We start from the raw sequence: 27,149 nt of genomic DNA on the forward strand, positions 1-27,149 counted from the left end.
CCACCCATCTCCTGGATGAGAAGTGATTCTCACCCTGCATTGCCCGGGGGAATCGAGCCTACTGGAGGGAACTCCTCCAGGTTGCTGAGGTTTGGAGGATCAGAGCGCGCGCGGATGGGGCTGCCAGAGGCCCTAGGCCTGCGGCCCCCAGCCCAGGGCAGGCTCTCCCCGCCGACCCCCTCTTCCAGGCTCCCGAAGCCGCGGCCCCCTCGCTCACGGGCCTGCCCCGGGCCCCGCCTCCTGCCTCCGCGGCGGGCTGAAGGGGCCTCGGCGGCGGCGGCGGCGGCGGCGGCGCTCAAAGGCTCGGTCGGAGGAAAGAGCTGGCTGCGCGCCCCGCGGCCGCCCCGCGGCGGGCCCCCGGGCCTTCCCGGCAGAGTTGCGGAGGAGCCCGGGGCCTTGGCTGGGGTCGGGGGACCCTGCGGGACGACACGGCTGCTCTGCTCCCTCAGGAAGTTCAGCAGGAACGGCACGAATTCCTTCCGCAATGGCCGGAGTGAGCTCAGCGCGGCCGCCTCCGGGGGGTCATCCTGAGGAAAAAGCGGCAATAGGTGAGAGGGTCAGCTGCCAGCCCAAGGCCGCGAACAGCGGAGCGGCCCCCAGTTAGAGCGCACTCCGCCCGGGCTGACAGCCAGCCACCCTAGAGGAAGGGGAACTAAGGGGTGGTATCTCCGCTGAAAGCGGATTCGGGTCAGGCCTGGGGGCGTGTCGGCGCTGTTACCTCCGAACTCTCAGCGCTGCGCGCGATCCACCGCACGGCGGCTGCGACCGACACCTCCTCTCGCAGCAGCGACTCCAAAACGGCCGCCATCCCGGTCTGGGCGCTCCGAGGCGATTGCGCAGGCGCCGGCGCGCCGCGAGCGGCAGGGGAGGGGCGGGGCCGGCGCCGCGGGGCGACCGTTGGGCCGCGGGGCGGAGGGGCGGGGCCGGGCCGGCGGAACTTCCCTCGGCTGAGTTTCGGCTCCGGCCCCGAGTCAAGGCCGCAGTCCGGGACTACAGGCCTGGTGGTGTGGGAGGTGCAGCGCTCGGCTATGGGTGCGCCCCGGCTCGGCCTGTCCTGCCCCGAGGGGCGACCTGCGAGGACTGGGGGTCGCGGCGGGAGAGACCGAGGGCCGGGAGAGCGGCCCGACGGTGAAGGTGAATAATTCTCCGGAGAGAGGCCCTGACTGTATCTTTCTCGATAAGCACATTTTCTAGCAATCGTTTACGCTTTCCAGATTCGCCCGTTATCCCCCTGAAAAAGTTACTATAAAGTTAGCCTAACCTCATTTGACCTTTTTCAAAGGCTTGAGTTTTCAATCCCCGCCCATGCGGTACCCACAGGTTTTCCGTCGCCCGCGTCACTGGCCGACCTTTTACACTTGGAGCCAGAATTCTTGCTGGGAGGGAGGCTTTTTAAAATCCTCAGCCCACAGCCCTTCAAGTGCCTCGGGCTTCCCTGCAGTGTGTCTTTACATCCCTCACACGTAGTTATGATGGGTTTACACCAGGTTAATACTTCAACTGCTTTGCAATTGAGATGTTAATAGGCACATTCCTGATTAGCTTTCGGGAGCCTGAGTTACTCCTAAATTTATTTTGAAAAACATGAGCGCCAGCCCTTTGGGTGTTGCTGCTCACTGAGAAATCAAGAAAGGGAAATCAGGCAGAGAAAAACATATGGCACCAGCACTCCACGCCAAACCAATCCCGGAGGGGAGAAGCAGTGCCCAAGTGAATGCCTCCCAAGAGTTCCTCTGGCTCAAAAAGGGTGACAGGTGGAAAGGAGAGGGTGGTGAGGAGTGGGAATCACTCTAATACTACAAGGGATGTTTCCTTCGCAGAAGGGAAAACCACCTCCAGCCAGAGAATGATGGATTGAAAGGGTGCTTTTAACAATTTCAATTTTACTACCCAGGAATCCATCTCCTCATATCCCTGAATCCTGGCTTTCACCTGCAGGGATACTGATAGTTTGTATTCAGTCCTGTGCTGCTTTTCTAGGCCTCTGGATGTGGTACTGCATTTATAGTAACACTTTCTGCTCCCTGATGACCTTGGAAACTCCGGTGCATTCAATAACGTTATTAAATTAGAAAAACAGTATTGCCCATTTTTGAAATCCAAGCCATCACACAAATAGAACTAGAGTTGCATGCGGAATGAATATTTTATTACTAGATTATAAAAATAAAATACAAAATAATTTCAAAACAGAACTTAAAACACTGTACAAAGCTGTAATATGATACAAATGGGAAAATTAAATAAATAATTACACTTTTATGTACAGATGACCCATACAAAAGCACTCCATGTTTCTGCCAATACTCTGTTTCCTTGGTTGCCTGAGCAAAAATGCATAAAGAGGGCTGCTTGGAGGGGAAAGGGACACAATACCTTCGGAGGCATTTCCAAGAACAATTTCTCATCACTGATTTCATGAAGAGGAGAAGAAAGGGAGAAAACTGGAATTATCAAAGTCCTCTATGCTAACATTGGTCTTGCTCGACAAGAGAGAATTCTGGTTTGTGGTTCAATCTGATTTAACAGCTGCCAATAGTTCATAATTTTCAAGATTTATATCTAATGCAATGTTTCCCCCTTCCCCTTTTTTCCTAAAAGCTGTCAATGTGTAAGTAAATGGCCTAATTAAATTGGCATTGGCTATTTTAGGGAAGGAGTCAGGAAGGGGACCAGGGGCTGTGTATGAGGGAGAGGTGAGGAGACTCAAGCCTGGGTCATCAGATCTGTTCTCTATTTGTTTTACCCAATCCAATTTCAGAGCCCCAAGTGGCACACTGTTACATTTCCTTTATCTTCCTATCTGTATTTCTGAATGTTTTTTATCTTAGTGAACTGATTTACCTATCTGAATAGTTTAAAAGAAAATTGTTTTGAAAAAGTTCCAAGGGCATCCCCCTCCCTGGGTTGCTCCCTAAAATAAATCATATTCAAGCTCTGGTAGCCTTGTTTACCCTTGTGGGTGAGTGAAGAACACCCAGATAGACTCCAGGTAGGTTGAAGTGCTGCACATGGAATTTTAAGGATTTAAACTGTATATTATTGGGTGGAAGGGGTGAAGCATCATATGGCAAGGGTAGTTTATACAGAAACTTGGTTTACTCAATGTTTTTAACTGAGTGAACATTTCTGTACACAATATGGAATTAATTAAACGACTGAAAAGAAATAAAGTTCCTATCCATCGTTAGCATGCAAAGTTATGTCACCAGCAAATTCTATAGTTACATGGGCTCAAAGATCTGCCTCAGTGAGTCATATTCTCTAGGTCAAGAAACCCAGAACCCCTGGCCCAGGTTATCTGAGACACATAACAGTATCGCCAGTGATAACACACTATGCCCGTAACTGTCACTTCCAATTAAAGAGGCAGACCTGATTAAAGTTTTACACGGCAACGAAAGAAAAGACTTCACTTCTTTTACATGCCTCTTTAAGACCAAGGATCCAGCAAAGTCTAAGGAAATATTCAAATCATTACTGAGTAAATGGTACTACCTGGCTGTTCAGTGCCTTGAGATTGTGTATAACCTCAAGGTGACGTTGATCTTGTCACTTTAATTTTCTTTAAATTTGTTTAAGGGGAATAATTTAAAAGTCAGAGCCAATAATCAAAACTGAATTTAAAAAATGTATTCATGGGCCAAGACTTTCTAATGTCATCATTTCATGTCCATCCAGGGATTTTTAGGGATTGAGGTGTGCAGCATCCAAATTCCCCTTTACATGAACAGGGATCCCTATCCCAGGTCCTGGAGCTACCTAAGAACTAAAGGAATTCCCCATATACCTCTTACAGTTCTCTCTAGCAAGGATGGCAACAGATAGGCTCTCAAGACTATCTGGGTTAAATTTCTCATAATTCTAGAGGGACAGCCAAACTACTACTATCCAAATGATCTGACGTTTCCACACTACACCCACATCCTTTAAAAAAAAATTTTTTTATAAGAATTTATTTGAGCCAAAACTGAGGACAACTGCTGGGGAGCAAGATGTCAAATGCTCTACTCCTAGATCCTTGAGGTCCACACCAAAGTTCTGTTGGATGAGACAGGGAAGGTGGGATGTCCTACAACCACCTGGGGCTTCCACAAGGAAGAGAACCATCTTACGCACCATCTACGGTTTCTGAACTTGGGTAAATATTGATTTGTGAGGACTACTATAGTGGTTCCATTCCTTAATCCTGTAATACTTTTTGTATTAAAACATAGATAAGTAACTGCAGATAAACTGTCTACAAAACCAAACTCAAGAAAGTTAAACAATGGAGTTGTCAATCACTATAGCCACAGTAATACAGGCCCTAAAATCTCTCTCCCTTTAGGCAAAGCCCCAACACATCTGTGGTAAATGCACATAAGCAGAGATGGGCAGATGTTCAGGGAAGAATGTAAACAACTTAATTCCAAAATACAGGAGCATGACAGGAGAAATGGTTCCCTAACATGTGCCACGTTTTGATATAAAGGAATGAAAAACATTTTTAAATGTGAAAACTTTGATCTCCAAGACTAAATCTAGGCTTATCTATAAATAAATATATTTTCAAATAGCCATAGTATGATGCATTTTCCCCCTAAATTCTGAATTCTGGATCTTGCTTCTCTTATCATCAGTTCCTTATGTTAGATTAAGAATGTTTCTAGAACAAAGAATCCTCTGCTCTTGGAGAAAAGGCATCTATTTTTAACTCAAAGCTATTGGGTATAGTAAAACGAATTGTTGTTTTAACTACCTGTGTCTGGGTTTATAAAACATGCACCAATGTACACCTTTTCCTTGTAGATTGAATACAACCATAGAAATTTTCGCATAAAAATCTGTGGCTTGGAAGGAATCTCATGATTACCAAAGAACCTCAAGTTCCCATAGTGGCTAGGAGGAGCTAAACAGAAAGAGATACTGCACAACTAGTTCACTGTATTAGTAAGCAGCTGAAATTGGTTTAGTATTTTAAAGCAAATAATATAAAGTGGATAATAACAGTGGGTTTCAATTATTTTGCTACTTATTTAGGACTTGATTAACTTGACAACTTTTACAAAAAACATTTCACAACATGCAACTTAAAAACAGTAAATGTAGCTATACCACTGTCAGCAGGGCCAGCTTGCAGTACCAAGTTGAGAATGATGGTGCCTGTCTAAGACTTAGCATTGAAAGATGTTTATAATCTGTGCTATAAAGTTAAATTTAGTATGACCCAATTTACCTTTTTTGTTCACTATATGTTAAAGTTAAGTGCCTTTAAGCTGTGCAAAAGATTACTATGTGAAAATTTTAAATCTTTTAACCCATCTGTATACCCTGGAGATTTGGCAGCATAACTTAGAAAGAATGCTTACCTATAGGGGCCAAATGGTTGCTAATTCCACCCAAGTAATTCCAGAGATAAGATAGGGAAGGGAAGGGTAAATGTGACTAGGTAACCTGCCACTTTGTTGTGATAGGAGAAATGACGAGGCACTTTATTTTCAAAAGATAACTTACTTCTGCCCCATAATAGTTTTAGTATAGTTTGGCTTGACTTTAATTAATGGCCATGTCCCTCATCTTAGGTAGAATAACCAAACTGGTTTAAAACTACTTGGATGATCTATGTTTGTCACCGAAATCTGAAATATGCCATCACTAAAAAAAATAAAGAAAAACTACAACTCAGCTCATTCTTTGTACCATACTTTAAAATGAAACAAAACCAAAAATCCTTGTGCCAAAAGTGCTTTACTCAGGGCTGTGAACTTCTCTTTTTAGCCCGAGCCATGTAACATCTAAAAGCAAAAACTGCATTTAAAAACCATAATCGTAAATCTCTATATAGGGTGGGGCAAAAGTAGGTTTACAGTTGTGAGTACACGAAACAGTTTATTCTTATATTCTTATTTACTAATTACTGTATTATTTTCCATACAAAGAACTATAAACCTACTTTTGCCCCACCCTGTATAAGACAGTAGTACTTTTAAGTGGATCTACTGATACATAATATATAATTAGTCTGTGTTCTTTTAAAAGTATCAAGCAGAAAAATCTTTGGTTAACTTTTTTCTCTACATGCAAAATAAAATATTCTTACATAGCGAGGCTGTTTCTGGATCTTGAGTTTGTGGGTACCATTTAGAAAAGGGAGCAACAGAGTGGAAAAGTTAGGAGAAAAATGGAAGGAACTAAGAAAGAGAAAAAAACATTAAGTTGCCATCACTGTCAATTTTGACTACTAGCAGAGAAATGCCAGTAAGATATAAAATAACACACAAACCACACTGCAGCTTCATCAGCTTTTCCAACGGTTACCACAAACACATTTCTGACTAAAGGGGTCAGGACTTAAAGCTGGCTACTTTTAGTATAATTTAGCTAATACAACAGAAAAAAAGATAATTTCTTAATTGTAAATTACTTCCTAACCACCCCTCAAAAAGTAAGGTTAAAAGAGGAAAGTAGAATGGTCATTTAAAGAGATTTTTTAAAAAATCAATTTATGTCAGACCCATGATCATCATCCCAGTTTATCCACTTTAACCGTAAGGACAGCATCGTGTGATTAACATGACAAATCTTTGAACCAGTATTACAAGCATGTCCCAGTAATTTTCTCCCTATTAAAATCTTTAAAAAATGAAAATGAAATAACCTATCTTGGCTTGTTAAAGACTACCAACCTTTGCATTATACACAAGGAAGGCGAGAAGAATCTTAAGTGTCAAATACCAAGAACATATTTTCAGAAAATGAAGACAGGCAAAGCCCAAGTGTACGTGAGACACACAATAAAAAGGTATTTCACCATCTGTGATCTTGACATTACAAATGGAGAATGAGAAAGAATGAGTTTATATAAGCATAAGTTTCTCTATATATTTATAAATATTTATATAATTTACCATGAAGACATGCAAGTAGTGTTATAGCAACTATTATACAATATAATACAGAAGGATCAGTCTTTCAATGTTACAGTTGCTTTAGGTAAACAACAAATATGTCTTATCTATTGTATTCCCCTATAGTGCTTGAAACCAGAGAGAAATTAAGTTTCCACACTAGCTATATTTCTTATGGGAGACCAAATATGCCTCAATAGTGTTTTGAGTTTTGTTTTGTTTGTGGGTTTTTGTTTTGTTTTTGTTTTTAAAGCTCAACACATAAAGAGAACAAGATAAATTCAGTGCAGCTTCAGGGCAACTTTGATGCAGCATTAGAATATGTTCACTTGGTGAGAAAATATATTTTTTTCCCCCAATTCAACCATATTAGGTTTGGCAGCAAACACAAGGTCAAAGAGAAAGCACAGATGTTTGCTAGAAGGCAAATTTCAACAGCAAGCGGACCAATTTACCTGACTTAATAAGGTCTTTACAACACAAAAAACACCAGAGTATAAAAGAGCCCATTTTCAAAGTTTACTATTATTTAATTTTGCCTGATTCCTGTTAGAAGAGTGAGATTAGAACAAATATATCTTCTTTGTAGCTTTATAAATTGAGATTACATGGAAATCAGGTCAAGAAGCCCAAATGTTCAAACTAAAGCACAGGAGAAGCAGGTAATAAAACTTTAAAAGATAAATACTGAACCTAAATTTATTTCCCCAGATACTCATTCCTAATTGACTGAATGTATAAAATACAAAGTTTGAGGATCATAAGTCTCAACGACATACCTAATTTCTATTTTTCTTTCTAAATCTCTAAAAGCATAAGGTCACATGCCACAGCACGGTACTTCCTTGGTATCATCTTGGAGGTTGATGTTAGAAATAGTTGGTACCTAGAAGAATTAAGGAAGCAAGGTCCATTCTGGTCAGTTTTCCTTCCACAAAGAGGAAAATTACAGGGAAAGAGCATTCTTCTACCTTGAAGGGTATTAACTCCCACTCTGCCCCTCTCTCCCTAAAGCACTAAAGCCTGCAAACTAGCTCTATTTAGACTTTTCCTTCCATTACCTAAGTGTCATCAGTTATTTTTCACAATAAAAATATACCAAGAATATAATGCTCCAAAGAAAAATACTAGGGGACTACAAAACAGTAATCGGATTTGAAATTTTTAGCATGTGCTGCTAAAAGCATATTAGAATGTATTGTTGTTAAAATACAAGAATAGAGATTGGATCCAGTGAGAAACACTAACTTTAAAAAATGTGAAATCCAGGGAGGGTACTAGGAATGAGGCAAAGTAAATATAGACAAACACACAAGCCAAATATATGTCTATTAGCATTGGCTCCCCAGCAACAGGCTTCTAACATATTGGAGCAATTCTGATCTCCAAAGTTTGGGAGTTTTGAATGAAAATATTAAAACAGGAAGTTTCAATTTTGCTATATAATGTTAGAATAGAGCCTTAAAAAATAAGTAGGCCAAATCCTTTAAAATTCCATTCCATCTCCTACCTCCAACTCTCTTGTTTCAGAAGCAGCTAAAAAAATTAGTTCATTTAATCAGTTTCTCCCCCTTGGATTTGCTAGACTGCCCTTCCTATGCAAAGGCATTGATTCCTGATCTGCTTGTTGCCTGCCTTAGTAATGCCTTATCATATATTTATGTCTCCTTATAAATAATTTATCATGTTACTTTCTTTTGCAAGAGAAAATCACAGATTTTTTTAAATAGTACAGGGACACACATGCAACAGGTTTAGGAGGACGATCTCACACCTTTCACAGAGATGCAGCCTGCCTCCTATCTGCTGAGTTTACTGGCTGACTTACTCTTCCCTGGGGGGGCTTTAGTGCTGGCTGAGTGGTGGTGGAGGCTGCCGGATCCTTTCAGGCCATTCTTGCTGGGTTTGCAATGCTCCTGTTGGCAGGACCTCCTAGAAGAGGAAGATCCCGAGTGGCTGGGAGGTGACTTGCTTCTCCCCAGATGCGGGGATGAACTCCTCTGGTCATGGTGGGGCCGTCCAGCCCTAGATGGTGAGGAACTAGACGTGCGAGGCAAAGAAGAGCTTCGAGGAGAGGCACTGGGACTCCTGCGAGGGACAACTGGACTCTTGGGTGGTGTTTTTGGATTGTGAGGGGATCCTGGACTCTTGCATTGAGTAGTGCTCCGGGGTTTCTGAGATCCATTTTGAAGAATTTGGGCCAGGCGGGAGAAAAGGTCTGAGTCGGAATTGCTACTCCCTAGAACTTTGTATCTGCGGAGCCTTAAAAGTACAGGGAAGAATTATTTTCATTTTAATTCATTTCAAGTGTGCCTAGAAAGTCCCAAAGTCCCAAATCATAATGTGTCTGATGTGAATTAAAATCTAAACACAGGATACAGTTGCTCTTTCACATACCAGTTATATGACCATGGACAAATTCTTTAACGTCTCCTAGCTTTTAATGGGAATACAGTGGTACCTCAGTTTTCGAATGTCTTTGTTGACGAACATTTCGGTTTACGAACACCGTAAACCCAGAAATAAATTCTTCGGTTTTCGAACACGCCTCAGATGTCGAACATGCCATGCAGCTTCCGCTGAGGGCAAGATCTTGAGGCCCAGCTGTCGGCTGTTGATCCCTCGGTTTTCAAACATTTCAGAACTCGGTCTTCCGGAATGGATTACATTCGAAAACCGAGGTACCACTGTATTATCAATTGCACAGCATTACTGAGCAGCCAAGTGCAATAACCTCAATAAAGTACTTAGTTGGATGTCTGCCATTCAGAAGCACTTAGATGTTGTTATTACCCTTCTCCTATGGCACGTTTGCTCTTCTGATTTTAGGATTAAGCCTACTCTCAAGGATCTTTTAGTAAAAATTGAAAATTGGAATAAAACAATTCCTTTGTGCCAGGACCTAAGTGGGAAAGTTGAGTTCCCTCTGAGTTTCCAGTTCCAAGCTGGTCAGCTCTAATGTCTGGCACAATGCCACAGGCTTGGCTTAGTTATCAAGTGCTACTTTTAGGGGATACGTAAAATGTTAAATAATGAATGATAATTAAGATTTGTTTGTTGCAGTCCAAAGCAGTTCAGGCCACAGATATGCCATCTCTATTAAGCATAGATGCCAAGCAGAAGAAAAAGGGGGATGTGTAAATATTGTTCATGGAATCACCTTCTAAAATCTAAGTGACTGCTGTTTACTTATCATCATTCTTCCTATGGAAGTCTAGTCCCACTGGCACTTCCAATCTAATATTTAGTTACCCTTGAACCTGAAACCCTAGGGAAAGTCAAAACTAAACTTTCTTTAGTTAAGGGTAACAAGTTCTGCTGAGTAATGATACAGATAGAATCTCACTTCAATATAATTCAGAAATCCTTACAACAGGTGGAGGCCTATTGTTACATTATCTAGGATAGGCTATAGTTTTCATGTACATGTATTTTGATTTTCACTTTATTGTTAAAAGACTGTCCTTTTCCTCTCTCTTCTCCAAGAGTTTAGACCATTCTCCTCTGTGAAAGTGAGTAATGGCTCCAAGGAAAGCACTCTCTAACTGGTTCATCACTTCCCAACATTTTCCCCTCTTCTTCAAAATATAATCACTCTATGGTCAATTATATATGGGAAATTCAATAAAAAAGTATACCATATGGTAAATATTAAAGCAGTAACTTTATTATGTATAGTTGTATCATCAGACCTAGGGAAATCTCCTATAGGATTTTTGTTTGTTTAATTCATTATAATCAAATAAATAGTAGTGCTACCAGGGCCTAGTCATCAAATGATGGACACAGAATTTGACATCATAATGACATCTGTTATAAAAGGATTCTGATTAGTCAAAGCTAGAAAACTACTGAGTATCTAGTTAAAATGGACTGGAAGAGAAATAACTTTTGTTGCATGCTAATTAGCACTGCAAAAAGCTTTAGACATACACTCCCTTATTTCATCCTCCTAAAACCAAGAGGCAAATGTTCTACCCATTTTACACATAGGGAAATTGAGGTTCACATTGAAGAAAGTGGGAGAGCTAAGAATTAACCTGGATCAATCTGACCCCTTCTACTACACTGTGCTATAAGGCTTGGGAAAGGCAGGGGAGGAAGTAAACAATCAGAAGCAGGCAACAAAGAAATGAAACCACTGACGTATTATAGTCAAGCAGATAGAAACAGTGCTACAGACTTAACATACGGAGAGCATCCAGCATTACCTGGCTTCTACTCCGGGCCTCGTGGGTGGCTTTCCTGGTGGTGGCCGAGGCAAGAACTGTGATGGAGTTGAGCTATTGACTTGATCTGTGTTGACCCATGACACTGGCCTTGGAATTTTGCTCTTTCTAGACTGGGAGATGATAGGTGACAAAAAGCTATCTTCAGCTGACCTGCTCAGGGGGGTGTCTATTGCCAGTCTTGAAAAGGGAGTCAAGACTTCCTCCTCAGAAAAGGGAGCAGGAACAGTGGCTAGTCTCTCTTCCAGCAATTTATCAGAGGCACTTGAGAGGTCCCCAAGGAAAGACTTGAGTTGCTTTTTTTCCACCAGAAGTTTGAGTAGGTCTGGTTGATAAGCTTTCTTTTGGAGGAGTTTTTCTTTTGCAGAGACTGGAGAGGATGATTCAAAAGCTGAGTCTATCTCTTGTGCTAAAACAGGGATTCGGCTGTGTCTAGTTATGAAGGATGACCTAATCACATCCTTCCGGGATGCGGGACAACGTTCACTCTCTGAAACACAATTAAATAGCTCTCTATTTCTAGGTGCAATTTTCTCTTTCTTACCCTCTTGGTGCAAAACAGTAGAGAGGTCTCCTTGATCACCCGGCAAGTCTTCACTCTTGATGTCATCATCCTTAGATATCTTACTTTTTTGCACTGTTGCCACCTGGCCTATCTGTTCTTCAGCATGTGGGTCATTGACTCCTGGAGAAATTTCTGAAGTTTCAACTGCCTGAAGAGTCATTATCTCATGATTTTTGTCTTGATTAGGCACCACACTAAAAGTCTGTGTTTTTGTCATATCAAGAGGTTCAGTAGTCGCTGAGTGATCTCTTTCCACAGTTACCAAGTCTCCTGGGAGAGAGGAGATCTCAATATAATGCTGCCCTTTACTTAACTTCTCATCTTCATTATCTGACCCTAGCAGAATGCTTTTCTCTTCAGTTTCCCTAGGGAAACTCTCAAATTCTCTCAAAGCCAGTCTGTTATGGTCAGGAAGGTCCTTTGGTCCCAGGTCTTGGGATTTGTCACACTCTCTAATATTGGGTAACATGTCATGACCAATATCTATCTGAAGCCCCAAGTCTGTTCTGCTTCCTCCACTAGGAGGTTCTCCCTCTGTCACAACCAAGCCAGAGAAGTTCTCTCTTGGAGAATAAAGTTCCACAGTGGGCTCCATGGGCTGAAGGTCTTTCTTCTCTGGCTGCTGACCACAGTGAAAGCTTCCTGAAGTTGACTGTGTAGATGCCACAGAAGGTCGAGGAATTGTAATCTGGAGAGAGAGAATAAAAAAAAGTTAAAATGCAATAATGTGGAATATAAATGAAGATGTGGGATTTGAGATTTAACACCTCAAATTCTAATTTATAAGAGGAACACAGATGTTGGCCAGGTCTGCCTAACTCATATATAAAATGAACAATTTTGAATAAAAATACATGACACTCAAGCTCCCCTACTCAGGAACTGTACAGCACAGTCTCTCCTGAGGTTCATCCCTGCCTTTTCTTTAGTCAGCTCTGTGTTCTGGAAGATGAGTTCTGCAGACTGTGCTACCCAGGATCCCTTGCCTTCTGATTTCTAGGTTTGCCCAATGTCCAGCACCAACAGAGAATCAGAGTTTGAGGAGAAAAAGGTCTGGTATTAATTCTCTCTGCCCCCTCCCCAAGGGACTGCAGGGTTAGTGGTGGCTACATTCTACCACTCCTGGCCACAGCTCCTGCTGCATGGCCCCACTCCCAGAGATCTGACTCTTACCAGGTTCTATTAACAGCCCCTCTTTCTCCTCTTTCAGGACTCAAGATAGGAATGACTCCCTCTATTTAATGTACCTATCCTAAGTTAAGGAAGTGATAACATCTGCTTTGCAAAGGTAAACCCTGAATTTAAGCCTCAAGAAGATAATCAAGATAGATATATTTTTTATCCCAAGCCCCACAAAATGAAGGAAATGGTAAAGTTTAATACCTTAGACATAAGTAAAACAGTGATGTAGCTGACATTTCTTTAGAGACCTTTAGTTAAGAAAAATATTTTAATTTTAAAATATTTGAAAATATGTCAAACTTATAATATTAAATATATAAATACAAGTCTTTCAACAACTTGAGAGAGAAAATGTTGCATATAATGTAAGAGAACTATGAGAAATCTTTGTGGACAGGAAAGCGTTGATGGGAAGGCAAAAAATACTAGAAGAAACGAAGCCAAAGCTTTAGAAAGCCTTCTGTAGGGAAGCACACCAGAATGCTATTGGAAAAATACTTGAACAGTGAGTCACTAGCATCTAGAGTCAAAGAAAAGAAGAAACTGAATCTGGGAAGGTGGAAAAGAGAATGAATGGAAAGAGAAAAGGTGGGGTGGAGAAAGGGATACAGGGAAGGGAAGGAGGTGGTAGGACCTGCCTCTAGCCCATTGGGTACCTCTGTACAATTTGGAAAAGGTTGCTCTTCAAAGAGGAAACAGCCCTGCACAGAGATGCAGAGTTTGGCTGGCAAAGTTTGGGCTAGACTGCAGCCCCAACTGTTCCTTGGGGCATGCCGTAAACTACCTATATAACTGTACAAAGCAGTCTTGGGAAAGAAGGAAAGACCAACTAACTGATTAAAAAAAAGAGGTAGCCCAGTCAGAGGGGCTCACTTGGTTGAGTGTCATCCTGTGCACCCAAGGGTTATCAGTTCAATTCCTGGTCAGAGCACGTATTTGGGTTGCAGGTTCGGGGCATGTACAGAGGAAAACTGATCAATGTGTCTCTCTCACATTGATGTTTCTCCCTCTCCCTCTCCCTCTCCTTCTCCCTCTCCACCCTCTCTCTCAGCATGTCCTCAGTGAGTATTAAAAAATAAAAAAAATAAAAAATAAGAGGTAGGCATTTATTTTACTATTTTGCAGTGCAAGTAAATTCCTACAGAGCTATTCACAAAATCAAGTTTTGTTATCTTTTCTCAGTTTTATACCTGCCTGAAGAATTGTGTTCTAACAGAAAACATTTCATCCTTGGGGACAATGTTGTTTCTGGTGAGTTAGAAGAGCGGGCTGCTAGATGATGATGGAACTTAAGAAAAGCTGGTATTCTCACCCATGTAAGGACAGATGTACCTGCTGGTGCCTAAGACCTGTGTACACAGTTCCTTATTGCCTCCATATCTGGCTCTTCTGGAGCACCTGCTACTCACACAGTCACAGGGACAGCACTGCTTACTGAAAACAGCAGTGTAACACGAGTCTCCAGCTGAATGCCCAAAGTGAGAGTCAACAGTAGTTTCTTCAAAACATTCCTTTGCAGAAGGCCTAACACAATTGCATTCAGCTGCTTGTAAAACTGCAGATTCCTGCCCTAGCCTGTTTGGCTCAGTGGTTATGGCATTGGCCTACAGACTGAAGAGTCTAAGGGTTCGATTCCAGCCAAGGGCATGTACCTCAGCTGTAGGCTTGATCCTGGCCCTGGTCGTGGAAGGCGCAGGAGGCAACCAATTGGTGTGTCTCTCTCACATTGATATGTGTCTCTCTCTCTCTCCCTTCCACTCTCTCTGAAAAGCAATGGAAAAAATATCCTCAGGTGAGGTATAAAAAATTTTTTTAAATTAAAAATAAATAAAAGTAAACTTCTTTAAAAAATGCAGATTCCTGGGCTTGCTCTATCCCAGACCTACTGAAGCAGAAATTCTGAAAGTGAGCCTGGGACTCTGTATTTTAAACAATGGACATCAAAGCTTAAACTATTGCTTAAGAGGAATGTCAAATATGAGAAATGTCTAGGTGGAGGTTACAAAAGAGAAAGGAGAAAAAAAAGAATTAGACTTAGCAACAGTATAAAGTACAAGCCATGAATGGTTAAATATATACCTTCCTCACCATATTTCTAATGTAGATACTACAAATATCTAGGATTACAAGTTTAAAAAAAAAATCATATTATATATACATACACATAGATAGATAGGTCTTGTGGTCTAAGTAAAAATGTTATTCTGAAATTAGGTTATGACATATTGTGTACTGAGTTGGTATCCTGATAGAAAAGCTCACTTTTTGAGAAATTTCATACTGAAGACTAGTCCAGGCATCACTCCCTATACCCATGTGCCTACTTAGGCCTCTGCTAAAGAACCTTAGCTGATCAACTGTTAGTCCTTTTTTAGTATCACCTTGAGTGGATAGTAGATAAATGACAGGAACAAATCTCTTACCGCAGTAAGGGGTCCTTCCGCTTGTGCCTCCATTGGACTTGTGGGTGTTGCTGCAATAAACTGACCACCAGCTCCAGCCTGGAGTTCTAGCCTATCTGTATATTGCTCTAAAGCAGCAGTGGCAAGGCACTCCCCAGAAAGTGCTAAGATCACATCTGAGGTTTCCTTCTTGAAATGAGTATTTTCTGCCCAAGGATCCAATCGGAGCTTTTCATCTTGAGGTGATTCCTCTAGAACTTGAAGTACTTCAGGCTCCTCATCAGAAGGGCTCCCCGTGGTTTTATGGCCTAAAACCTCATTTGTCCTAAAATCCCGAAGGTCCTGCTCCTTGTCCACAATCACCCATTCTTTGGAATCAACCTCCTGTTTGCAAGAGCTCAAATTAACAGCTATAAATCCATTGCTGCCACCGCCATCCACCTGCTCAGGGGTGTTGGCAGAGGCAGGCTTAGAAGCATCTGGAAGATATTCTTCATCATAGTTCCAGATGTGGTCAGTACGGGCCCCAGCAGGAACACAAGGCTTATGAAGCAGAGCAGGAAGAACGGGTTCCTTTCCTGCATCTTTCTGCATTTTCTCCAGGCTTAAGAAAACAGAGAAAAGTTACTCAACTGCTCAAGGGTAGTATATATTGCATAACCTATAAGCTCTATACAGAATTAACATTCACACAGAGATCAGAGAGGAAAAATATGGATAAAGCATAAGGAAAGTTTCACTGGTTAATAATGCTCTTCTCTTCACCTGTCATAATCCTGTTTTGGAAGATGGAGCCCATGGGAGGAAGATGTCTCTCCTGCTGCAGGACAGGAGAGAAGCCTAACTGGGTTGACTTGTATGATCCACTTCACCTTTGCTTTGCCAATTCAGTCACACTGCCCTCTGCTTCTCTGCTCTCTTTGAGGGACTGAGAACAACTCACCCAAGGGGCTTTTGCCTCACCAGAAGCCCTATTAAAGGAAATAGAGTCCTGGCCGGTGTGGCTAAGTTGTTTGGGCCTTGTTCCATGCACCAGGAAGTTGCCAGCTTGATTCCTGGTCAGGGCACATGCCCAGGTTTTGGGCTTGATTCCGGGTTGGGGGAGTGCAGGAGGAGCTGTCACATGGATGTTTCTTTCTCCCTCCTTCCCTTCCTCTCTCTCTAAAAAATCAATAAACTTTTTAAAAAAGGAAAGCAGCTAGTATACATAAGGAAAATACTTTCTGCATTTGTTTGTCTCTAGCAATGTATGTAAATGTATACTCATTCAATTACACTCCTCCAAAGGCAGGGCTTTGAAGAAGAGCAGGTAGTGTACCTGCTCACCCACACCCAGCCCACTGTGCACAAAGAACTCCATATATGGTGGTAGGGCGGTGGTGGTGGTATGGGGGAAGATTCAGGGTATATTTTCAGTTTTGTTGGATCAAGAAGCAGTTGACATTATATATACAAATCTCTGCTGCCTGAGGAGCAGGTAACATAGTGTAACTGGTGGTATTTGGCTGCACTGGCTTCTGAGAACTGATCTCATCTGTAAGGAAGTAGTTTAAGCAATACACTTTTCCTTTCCTTAAGTTATAATTAGGTGCTTCAATTCCCTGTTCATTCTAGGTTCTGGCTTGAGTTCATTTTCTTGGATTAATTCTGTTCTCAACCTGTCTTATGTCTCAGCTCTTCCCTCAGCATGGACTCTCTTTTTAAAACGTTTCATTCTTTTGGTAGACTAATTTTTTACCAAACTAAGCTTTTATCCCTATTGTACCTTTATATTTATTACAAATCTTAGCCACAACTCAAAATGTTTAAATACTGCCCCAAACCTAGTCCATCCTTTTGATCATATCAACATGTAGACACAAGCTTACATCACATAGCTGTGAGATGGAATGATTACCATGTGAGGAAGACTACACATAGATGAAGGACTGCTTAAAACGGAAGCCAGACTGGACCACGCCAGAGAGGCTGAATTGTCTCTGGACATAGTTACTACCATGTCAAGTACATGATCCTTCTAACCTACTATTCCACTGCCAATAATAGCCATCGGGGATGTACACTGAAGAGTGTGACTATTACTGAAGTCATTCTGGTCTTAATATTATTGAAGCCTTCTATAATTCATAAAACCATATCCTAATTTCTTTTAAAAGTTTCATTCTGACTTTTGTTTGTTATCAAAATTTGAGGATAATGGGCCTCACAACCATGAACTGCAATCATTACCAATGTATGGCTCTCTAAAGTTCCATCTTTCCTTCTTCTTAGGTAGAATGATAAACTTATTCACGTCTATTTTTCCTACAGCACTTACTCATAGAAGACCTTCATTAAAATGAACTGAGTTGCCTGTCCCTTGTATATAAATTCCTTTTTCCCTCTTTCATGTACTCACCCCTCCTTCCTACTTTAATGCCCTCTCCAACTCTACACTGCATCTTCTCCATTCCAATAAAAGAGATCACATTCCAAACAAAGTCACTTCAAAATGTTCATTTGACTTATACTTAGTATTATGAAGTTACCAGCCCCCACTGCTCAGCTCCCAAAGCCAAAGGCTATGTTATAGAACTTTTAAAAATATTAGGAGACAATTCACATAAAAAATCAGGATGATAATTAAAACCATGGATGAAGAGGAGAGCTTAATCAAATCAGTGCTACAGAAATGCAAGAATTTATTTGACTTTACATAATAGAAATAAATAAAAATTTAAAATAATAAAATCTTAATAGCTTTTAAAAAAGAGGAAAAACTATTTTATACCAGGTCTCAAGAAACTTGTCAGTATCTGGCTTTGGCTCCAGTGTCAGACGTTTTTCCAGCTCAAAGCTGTGGATAGAACGTAACTTTCGCACCAATGGGACATCTCTGTCTGGCTGAGTAATCTCTGAGCGGACACGAATTGGTGAACCGAGGCTTGGAGCATTCAGAATACCATTCACTTGACCATGGCTATTCTCCTCTTCAGTAGCAGCCTAGACAAAATATAAAAGAAGACCATGAAACCATACCAGTTACTATATGTGGTAGTAATTATTAAAGTCTTTCAATATAACATAAGCAAATGAATGGGATGTGTTTTCACAGGATTAGGATATTTTGGCTAGTTTAGGTCATAGCATACTTGTCTATTAACCCTTTATTAGGTGAGCTTTCTTAATTCTCAGGTTTCAGTATTTAGTTTCTATATTTTTGGTACAAAGATCAATAGTCTAAAAATGTTTAATAGCCTTAAACCTTTCCTATTATGTCTAACTAAAAACTCCCAGGACCCCATCCACTAAACTAAAGCTAAAACTTGGAAAGGACATTCTCTTTGAGACAAGTGGTTTCACAGGAGGTAGGAGAGGTTACCAAGCCTCAATACCCCGCCACATTCCCTCTCTAAAAATCAAACAAGAAGAAGAAAACATGGTGTTTGAACAATAAGGAACTGGGCAGAGCAGGAGGCCACTGAGCATTAGGCAGCACAGAGGGGTGGGGCTACCTACTCACAGATGCCTACAGCAGTGCAATTATCAGGAAAATTAAGACTTCCACCAGTACTGGGATGAGAGAGGGGAATCTGGGACATCTTTTCTGATTAAAGGCCCTCAAGGAAATGCCCAATTTGTCTACTTTGGCTACTAGCAGAAGCCAAAGACAATCTTTTCTGAAGGAAGGTTTCTCCACTCCCTAATTTAGGTCTACAGAACTCCCACCAATGGTTAATTAAAGAGTAAAACATTAAAGAGAGTCAAACAAGTGCTGGCCAGTGTGACTCAGCTGGTTAGAGTGTAGCCTCATACACCAAAAGGTTGCGGGCTCCATCCTTGGTCGGGGAACATAAGGGAGGCAACCGATTGATGTTTCTCTCACTCTCTCTCTCAAATCAATTAAAAAAACATACCCTGGGTTGAAGATTAAAAAAAAAAAAAGATAGTCAAACACATGAGAAGGCATGCCCCCGTGACTAAGAGTCAGCAAGCAGATATGATACTTTTTTTAAATGTAAACTTTCCAAAACCCTCCGCTATCAAACTTGTTTAGATACAGAATATAGAATAGTTATGGATAAAATGTTTAAATAAAGGATTTTTTGGAATTAACTGATGAGTTTAATATTAAACATTCAATTAACAAATTAAACAAATTAGCTATAAAAGGCCACAGTTATTAATTAGTGAACTAGAAGACACAGAAAAAGAAATTACCTAGAATGAAGCACAGCAAGGTGAGAAAAATATGGAAAAAGATATTAAAAGGTATGACAGATAGAATAAAAAAGGCATAATATATGTTTAATTGGAATCCCAGGAAGAGAGAACAGAAAGAATGAAGAGGTGGCAATATTCAGGTAGAGAACAGCTGTGTATCTTCTAGAACTGATAAAAAAATATGAATCAAAGATTCAGAAAACATAAGAAATCCTAAGCAGGATAAACAAAAAGAAATATATGTGTAGCCTGGCCGGCATGGCTCAGCGGTTGAGCATCGATCTATGATCCAGGAAATCGAGGTTTGAGTCCCAGTCAGGGCACATGCCCAAGTTGCAGGCTCATCCCTGGCAGGGGGCATGCTGATCAATAACTCTCTTTCATCATTGATGTTTCTGTCTCTCTCTGAAATCAATAAAAATATATTAAGAAAAAGAAAAGAAAAAAAAAAATATGTGTAGATATACTGTAGTTAAAATGCAGAACACCAAAGACAAGAAGAAAAGCTAAAAAGTAGCTGGGGTGGGAGGACAGGTAGAATGATCATTAAAAAAAAAATCAGAATAAACAGCAGACTTCTGATACCAATAGATGAAGCAAGAGAAAAAATAACTGTCAATCAAAAACTTTGAATCTAATAAAAAAGAAAAAAAAAAGCTTTGAATCCAGCATAAACTATTGTTAAAAGAATGAGGTTGAAAAAAATACATTACTGCTAAGTAAAAATCGAAAGAGCTCTCTACCAAAAGACCTCAACTAAAGGAACTTCCAAAGGAAGTATTTCAGGAAGAAAGATGAGTCCAGATTTAAAAAAATAAAGAAGACAGATGAGTCCAGGACTTTAAAAAATGCAAGGAAATGGTAAACACTTTTTTAAAATTCATATAAACATTAGTTGTACGAAAGAACAACACTAATATCTAAGTGGTTTTTTTAAAAAAATGAAATTAAAAAATAAAAGAGAACTAATAGAGATTAAATAGTGATAATGGATGAAAAAAAACTAAATAATTAAGATCTATGCCAAGTGCCATCTCACTCTCTCACATACACAGATACCAATATGGGCTGGCAACTAGAGGTTTTTGGGTTGTTGTTTTTTTTACCATAAGAACAATTTGCTCTTGGTGCCATAGAGAGAGCCAAAGCTGACATTCCCTAAAATCTGACACTGACCTTCTAACAACTTTTTCACTACTTATTCCTGATTACTATTAGTCCAAATAGCACGTATTCAATAGCCAGACCACAGTGCACCATATCACACCTATTCAGAGAAAGTTTTTGCAAATGACTCCCATGATGGAAAGTATATACTCTTATTTTTTAAACATATAGTTTAACAATGTAGTATATATTATCCAAAGATAGGCCAAGCTCCTCAGAAGTGATCATAGAGAATTCTTTTCAAGATATATTCCTCATTCATAAAGCATGACTAGCCAACTTTCTATCAATCATGTTAACAGGTATGAAGCCTAGGTCTCATTTTACACACCTAGAAGTTTAACCTCCTTTGCAACTAGACCTTTATAAAAACATAGGAAGCAGCAAAAACTAACTGATTTCTAACTCCTTGTCCCTACATACCATTTATCTTCATCTGATCCTCTATGAAAATGGAAATGATGAGGAACAGTAAGATCAGAGAGAAATTTGGGGAAAAACTGCCCCAAGGTTACTAAAAATTAATCATTCAATTCAGTATCTTTCCCCATACTTCAGGTGGACTTGCTTGCCATCCTGATGAAGAAAAATTCATGTCATTTTTTCAACATCCACTTCATCAACTCATAAACAGTTTGCTTGATGCTTCCCACTTCCAACTCTCACTTCCCCACCTCCATTTGAGACAGTTTTCAGAATGGGTACTTATAACTCCATCAGTCCACACCAAAGAAGGAGCCCAGAGTTATTGTCACATTATTTAGGAAGACTATTAACTTCTGTTCTATAGATGTCTCTTCCTTTTGTCTCAATGTCTAGTGTTTTTTTTTAAATACCTTTATCTTTTATACAAAATACAAGATGAAGATTAATGTTCAATGCCCATATTTCAACATTTTAGGCAAAATTAGCCAAAATATTGCAATTACAAATATAGAAATAACTAGCAATACACTGTTTTGTCTATTTCTCATTCAAAATTGAGAATCATTATACTTTGCTATAGCAATAGGAGAAAAATAATAAGTACATAGAAATACATCACTTCTATGCAAGAAATACGCACCTTACAAATCCCAAGCTTTATCTTGTTCCTGTTGGCATCCATCTCTTCCCAGACATCCTTCTCCTGAGGATGAGTGTGTCCCAGAGATCCAGGCAATTTATCTGGTGACATACCAACAGGGATGCCATTCTCCCCATCACTAAGCTGTTCATCTGGAAACACTTCATCTGTATTTTCTCGAAGCAAGTCCCCTGGGATGGGAGTGGCATTGGCAATTCTAAAAATGAGGGGTAAAGAAAAGGTAGAACTTAAAAACACCAGGGGGAAAAAATTACTAGGAGACTATTTTACATTTTGCATAAGTTAAATTATGCAATCTATATATCATTAAAAGAGTGAAACAGAACAAAACCAAAAAAACTTATTAATAGGTCATGTCAATTCTACAAAATAAAACTTTACATTTTAATCAACAGAATTTTCAACCTGATTTAAAAATAAAAATTCTAATACAATAACTCACTGATTTAACAATTACTTTAAAAGTTATTAACATTTGGCTTATTTTCCAAGAAGTCTTTGTCAGTTTTTGTACTTTGTTTTTTTAACCTTTCTCTTAAAGAATAACAAAAACTATAAACAGGAAAATGTTAAGAATCATAATGATATAAGCAAGTATCAGACCAATAAGTTATGTTATGTTTTTTAATAATGTGAAATGTGCATTTCTTTTTTCATTTATAGACGTTTTACTAAGTACCTACTCCATGCAAGGCCTTCAGGGGACATAAAGAGGAGAAAGGAAATTCTTGCCTTCTAGGGGAAACTAGAAAATCTGCAATTACACAGTTCATACATCTGCATGAACTGACCAGGAACAATATAGAAAATGTAAATTGGCACTTTGTCTATTTACTGCTTTCAGAGTAACTTCATGCCTATTTACATGATTGATCATCCTTCCCTTAGGCTTCTAGCCCATGAAGGGCTTTTCAAGTTCTGTTATCACTAAGTGATCAGGCCCCTGCCAGCTCTAACTCTACACTATACTCAATTTTTTTTAATACTGCTGATTGAACACAATATTTAGCATACAATGAAACCTTTTCTTAGAAGTGATCTGGAATGTTTAAAAGTAGAAAACCAGTCTTCAGTAGATTACACTGACACAATTATTATGAGTGGCAAAATAGGCATCTTCTCAGTGAACCACTCACTCTATGGGTAACAGCTATACCCTGGCCCAGGTGTCATAAATATGTTGTGCTGTGAGAACAAAGATCAGTCGTTTTCAGGGACTTGTTCCACCTGATTTGATGACCTTCACTACCACTTCTCCCTACCGAGGTCTTCATCAATAGGTTAGAGGTAAACAATATAGAAAAGCATTGGCCATGGCTCTCAGGAAAAAAACCTTATAGCCTTGTAAAGTAGTACCTGTAGTTCTGACACTAAGAACATCTTGAAAAGGTACTTTTGCCTAAAATAGTTCAAATGAAGGATTTAACTATAAAAGTAAAGTTCAGTAGGGGGTGGGGTGGAGGTAGAAGAGGGAATAGAGGGATAAATGGTGATGGAAAAAAATAAAATTTTTAAAAAGTTAAGAAATAAATAGGCTATTGAAGGATTTTTCAGGTATAAATTCAATATAATTTATTGATTGATACAAGGAATTACAATGGACACTAATATATGTGTTATGTGGTATTCCAAATGTTTATTGAAAAAATTCCCTCTATTTCTGAGGAAAGGGACTGGGGCCAAGAGGATAAATATTTGAGTTCAGAAAGCTCAGTCTACTAGCCCCAAGCGCCCCCCCAATCACTCAGTATTCTTCCAAATCCTTTTTCCCATATGCCGAGCTACTACTCTGCTTCTTTCCAACTACCCAATTCCTTGGCATTTTCTTCTTCCACTCCTCAGGGGACAAACCACACCTCCACCTATGAGACTGCTTCTATTTTTACTCTATCTTAGTTTCCTCTGTTTCTCTTATGCTTCACTATAATACCACACACTTCAAGGAGCTCTTCCATCGTCTCCACACAAGCTGGCTCCCCTCTGTACTAATTCTCCCATTTTTACTCCTTACATTATTTTCTTCCTTCTCCTTAAACTCTGATCCAAATCTGGACTTTGAGATATAGAAAGAATTCCTTTCCAGAGAAATTGTGTTAAGGAATAAGAATGATTGAGAAAGTATGTGTGAGTATTTTTAGCTCAAGGTATGTGTTTGCAGGTGAGGTATAAATTATAGAAGTAGATTAGGGAGAAAAGTAAGGAGGTGTACGGGAGAACTGGAAAAGTAGTAAGAATGGACATCCTTTTCATATTCCCTTCCCCATAATCTAAGTCAGGAGCTGGCAAACTAGGGCTTGTGAGCCAAATCTGGCCTGCTTACCTATTTTTTGTTTATACAGTGTTATGGCACACAGTCACGCTCACACGTTTCCAAGTTATCTATGGCTTCTTTAGCACTACAATAGCAACGATAATGGAGACAGAGGCAGCAGAGTCCACAAATATTTATCTGGCCCTTTACAGATAAGGTTTGCTGACTCCTGATCTAAAGCATTTTCCTACCTTCTCCTGAACTTACTTTCTCCTCCTACTAAGACATTCAGAGTTGCGGGACATACATTATCATTTTTTATCTTTAACACTTATTCTCTAGGGCTTTGCACTTATTCTTCCATATCATTTGCAAATAGAGAATTCAGAGGTCAGCAAACTTTTTCTTAAAGGGCCAGACAATAAATGGTAGGCTTATGGGTCTAATACCCCCCCTGCCCCCCCAGTGATTCAGCTAGTTTAAATTCCATGCAATCTTTAAGCCTTGGGCTAATATGTATTATACAATTCTCAGTCTGCCTTTTCAAAGGCACTTCAACTTATAAATACCATGCTAGCCCCTCCCCAGGAAAACAGGACCAAGTTAACTGCCCAGTCAACTAACAGCAGGAATCCTAGTCCTTCTCAAGTCAGTTTCCCATTTGCACTACCTTTTCTCTAGCCCCTTTTAAATTATTTCTTTTTTTTTCCTCTTGAGGCTTCCCCCCCGATTTTATTCAATGTCCTTTATGAAATTTTCATTTGAGTCTATTCTCCTTTGTGCATTTTGTAATTTACTCAATTCTGAGATATCTTTTTCTTCCATTTCTTTCCTGACTTCAATCAGTTCTCATTTCATTTCTTCCTCTCTGTTCCTCTCTCTGTCCCCACCTCTTTTGGGGTCTAATTCTTGAAAAAAAAATTTTTTTTAAATTACAGTTGACATAAAAAATTATATTAGTTTCAGGTATATAATATAGTTATTAAACATTTATATACCTTACAAAGTGATCCCCCCAATAATTCTAGTACCCATCTGATATAATATAGTTATTATAGTATTACTGACTTATTCGCTATGCTGTACTTGACATCCCTGTAACTATTTTTTATAACTGGAAATTTGTACTTCTTAATCCCTTTCACCTTTTTCACTCACCCCTGGGTGAGGGTGGGGGGTGTCTATTTCTATTCTTAGTTTTTAAATTTCTGATGTAAGGTGGATATCCATATCTTCAAATTAATGAGCATATTTAATTCCATTTTGGGCCTTACAGTTGTCTCTTTCTTTCTTTTTTACAGTTTTCTAAATGGTTGTTTTTTCCTTTTTTCACCAATAATTACTCCCCCCCCCCCCATCACCACGTGGTTGTTTTTCTGAGAAAATTTCCTTAGTTACTATGTATTAAATTTTCTTTTCTGATTTTTTTACTATAATGCTTTATGGAACTTTAAAATCTTTTTCCTGTTAATTTTTGTGTTATTGAAGTATTTTACAAGATTCATAGTTTAGTGCTGTCTTCTGTTAGTACAGCAAAGTTCAAACACTTAAGTGGATATTTATTTGTTTTTGTGGTCAGGGGAGATATGTGTGTCCTCTGATTTTATACATTCTTAAATATAATTAAATTTTTTCTCCTTTTGCTCCCGTGCAATTATTGATTTATTACCTTTCAACTCCAAATTCATCTTTTTTGCCTGTTCTGTGAAAGTAGATCTGAGCCCTTTAGATGTTTTCCTTTGCTAGCTGGCACGGGAGCTGTGTTAGCAGACAGCACTGGAAAGAAACCGCAGGAGGAAAGTGCTCTTTTGGGTTCTAGTATACAGCTTGGCAAGCTTCTCCAGCACATGAGGCTTTCCCCAGTGCAAGGATCCTGCAGCACTGCAGCCTCTTCAGGGCCTGTCTCACACAGACAGCAGCAACTAACAGCTTTCCTGAGCAATCCCCTTTATCCAGAAGTTTTGTAGCAGAGTGTGGCTGGTGAGACACCCCCTGTAAATAGCTTTCTTTGGTACCCCAGAGGGCAGACTTCCAGCAAATTTTACCAGTGTGGCATCAGAGTGACTTCTATCCAACGAAGGATGGACATACTTCTTCAACAAGGTCAGTATTCACCTCAGCCCTGGGGTCCTGGCTGGGGGAGCTTTGTTTGGATGCTTAATCTTGGCCTTAGGAGTAGGAGCTGCACTTTATATTTGCTATTCCTGTATTATTTACAGTTCTCTCTCCTTCTTATAAGTCAATCCCACGTGATTCCAGCTCCGTGTTATAGGTAATGATCCTTTCCTTGTTCAAATTACTATGTAGTCTCTCTCCTGACGAACCCAAATGATTACATGCTTTATCCTTCACAACTCAACTGATAAAGGGCACTTCTCCCTTCTTTTTGTCTTTTTTCTTTCCCAGGAACGATGTGTTTTGAATCATGCATATCTGTAGTTAATGATCTGATCTATTTGATCTTTTTAGTATTTTTGTTCTTGGGATGAGTGTAGTTTTCTGGTGTTGGTTTTAGACCAACCTTGAGTTTCAGTGCTAGTTCTCCCCTTCTCCAGTTTTTACTGATCTGCCTTTATAAAGCCTTGTAGCAGGGCTGTGTGAGGCAGGACCATAAAAGATACCACACAAGGACTTGGTGTCTTTTTTCTCTTTTTACTTAGTTATTCTGAAGTTTGGGCATCCTTGATCTTGAAGTTATGCTAAGGTCATGGTTTTGGTGTAGTTTTATTTTTTTCTTTCATGTTATTCTGTCTTATTTTAGGAGGAAACGTTGGGAGATGGAAACTTACGCTGGTGTGTCTTCATTGACTACAACTATCTTGAAGTCCTCTTACCTGATTTTTGCAAGTTGGAGGCTTATCTATTTCTAACAACAATTAAAGGAGGAAGAGAACAAAGACACTAAAATAAAAATCAGAATTTCTATACAGCTCGCCCGGCCAGGCGTGGCTCAGCTGTTGAGCGTCGACCTAGGATCCAGGTGATCAGGGTTCGATTCCCAGTCAGGGCACATGCCCGGGTTGTGGGCTCGATCAATGAATCTCTCATCATTGATGTTTCTATCTCTCTCTATCTCCCTTTCCTTTCCTCTCTCTGGAATCAATAAAGATATTAAAAAAAAAAAAAAAAAAAGAATTTCTATACAGCTTAAGCTCCGTGACTAATATTTATCT

At 39.8% G+C, this 27,149-nt stretch overlaps 2 protein-coding genes and 1 long non-coding RNA gene across 13 annotated transcripts in view; 1 reads left to right on the forward strand and 2 right to left on the reverse strand.

The window, feature by feature from the left end:
• Positions 1 to 813, reverse strand: part of CDAN1 (codanin 1) — a 28,182-nt gene extending 27,369 nt beyond the window's left edge. For all 6 annotated transcript variants that reach the window (XR_014000008.1, XR_014000009.1, XR_014000010.1 and 3 more), the window contains exons 1-2: positions 719 to 813; positions 34 to 527 (exon numbers count right to left, since the gene is read on the reverse strand). Coding sequence is in view for 3 of the 6 variants with exons in the window: in XM_081153987.1 (XP_081010113.1) it covers positions 34 to 527; positions 719 to 808 (584 nt within the window). In the remaining 3 variants the exon portion in view is untranslated. The remainder of the gene's footprint in view (positions 1 to 33; positions 528 to 718) is intronic.
• On the forward strand, positions 261 to 27,088 carry LOC308565203. The gene is made up of 3 exons (XR_014000013.1): positions 261 to 548; positions 25,997 to 26,079; positions 26,738 to 27,088. It is a non-coding gene; the product is annotated as an uncharacterized lncRNA (long non-coding RNA).
• TTBK2 (tau tubulin kinase 2) overlaps positions 2,123 to 27,149 on the reverse strand; it is a 123,337-nt gene continuing 98,310 nt past the window's right edge. For all 6 annotated transcript variants that reach the window (XM_081153944.1, XM_081153942.1, XM_081153943.1 and 3 more), the window contains 5 exons: positions 21,705 to 21,921; positions 18,039 to 18,250; positions 15,290 to 15,872; positions 11,102 to 12,372; positions 2,123 to 9,152 (listed from right to left, as the gene is read on the reverse strand). In XM_081153944.1, coding sequence (XP_081010070.1) covers positions 8,690 to 9,152; positions 11,102 to 12,372; positions 15,290 to 15,872; positions 18,039 to 18,250; positions 21,705 to 21,921 — 2,746 coding nt within the window. In that variant the 3' untranslated portion in view covers positions 2,123 to 8,689. The remainder of the gene's footprint in view (positions 9,153 to 11,101; positions 12,373 to 15,289; positions 15,873 to 18,038; positions 18,251 to 21,704; positions 21,922 to 27,149) is intronic.

This window comes from Miniopterus schreibersii (assembly GCF_964146895.1).
Source record: "Miniopterus schreibersii genome assembly, chromosome: 1".
NCBI lineage: Eukaryota > Metazoa > Chordata > Mammalia > Chiroptera > Miniopteridae > Miniopterus > Miniopterus schreibersii.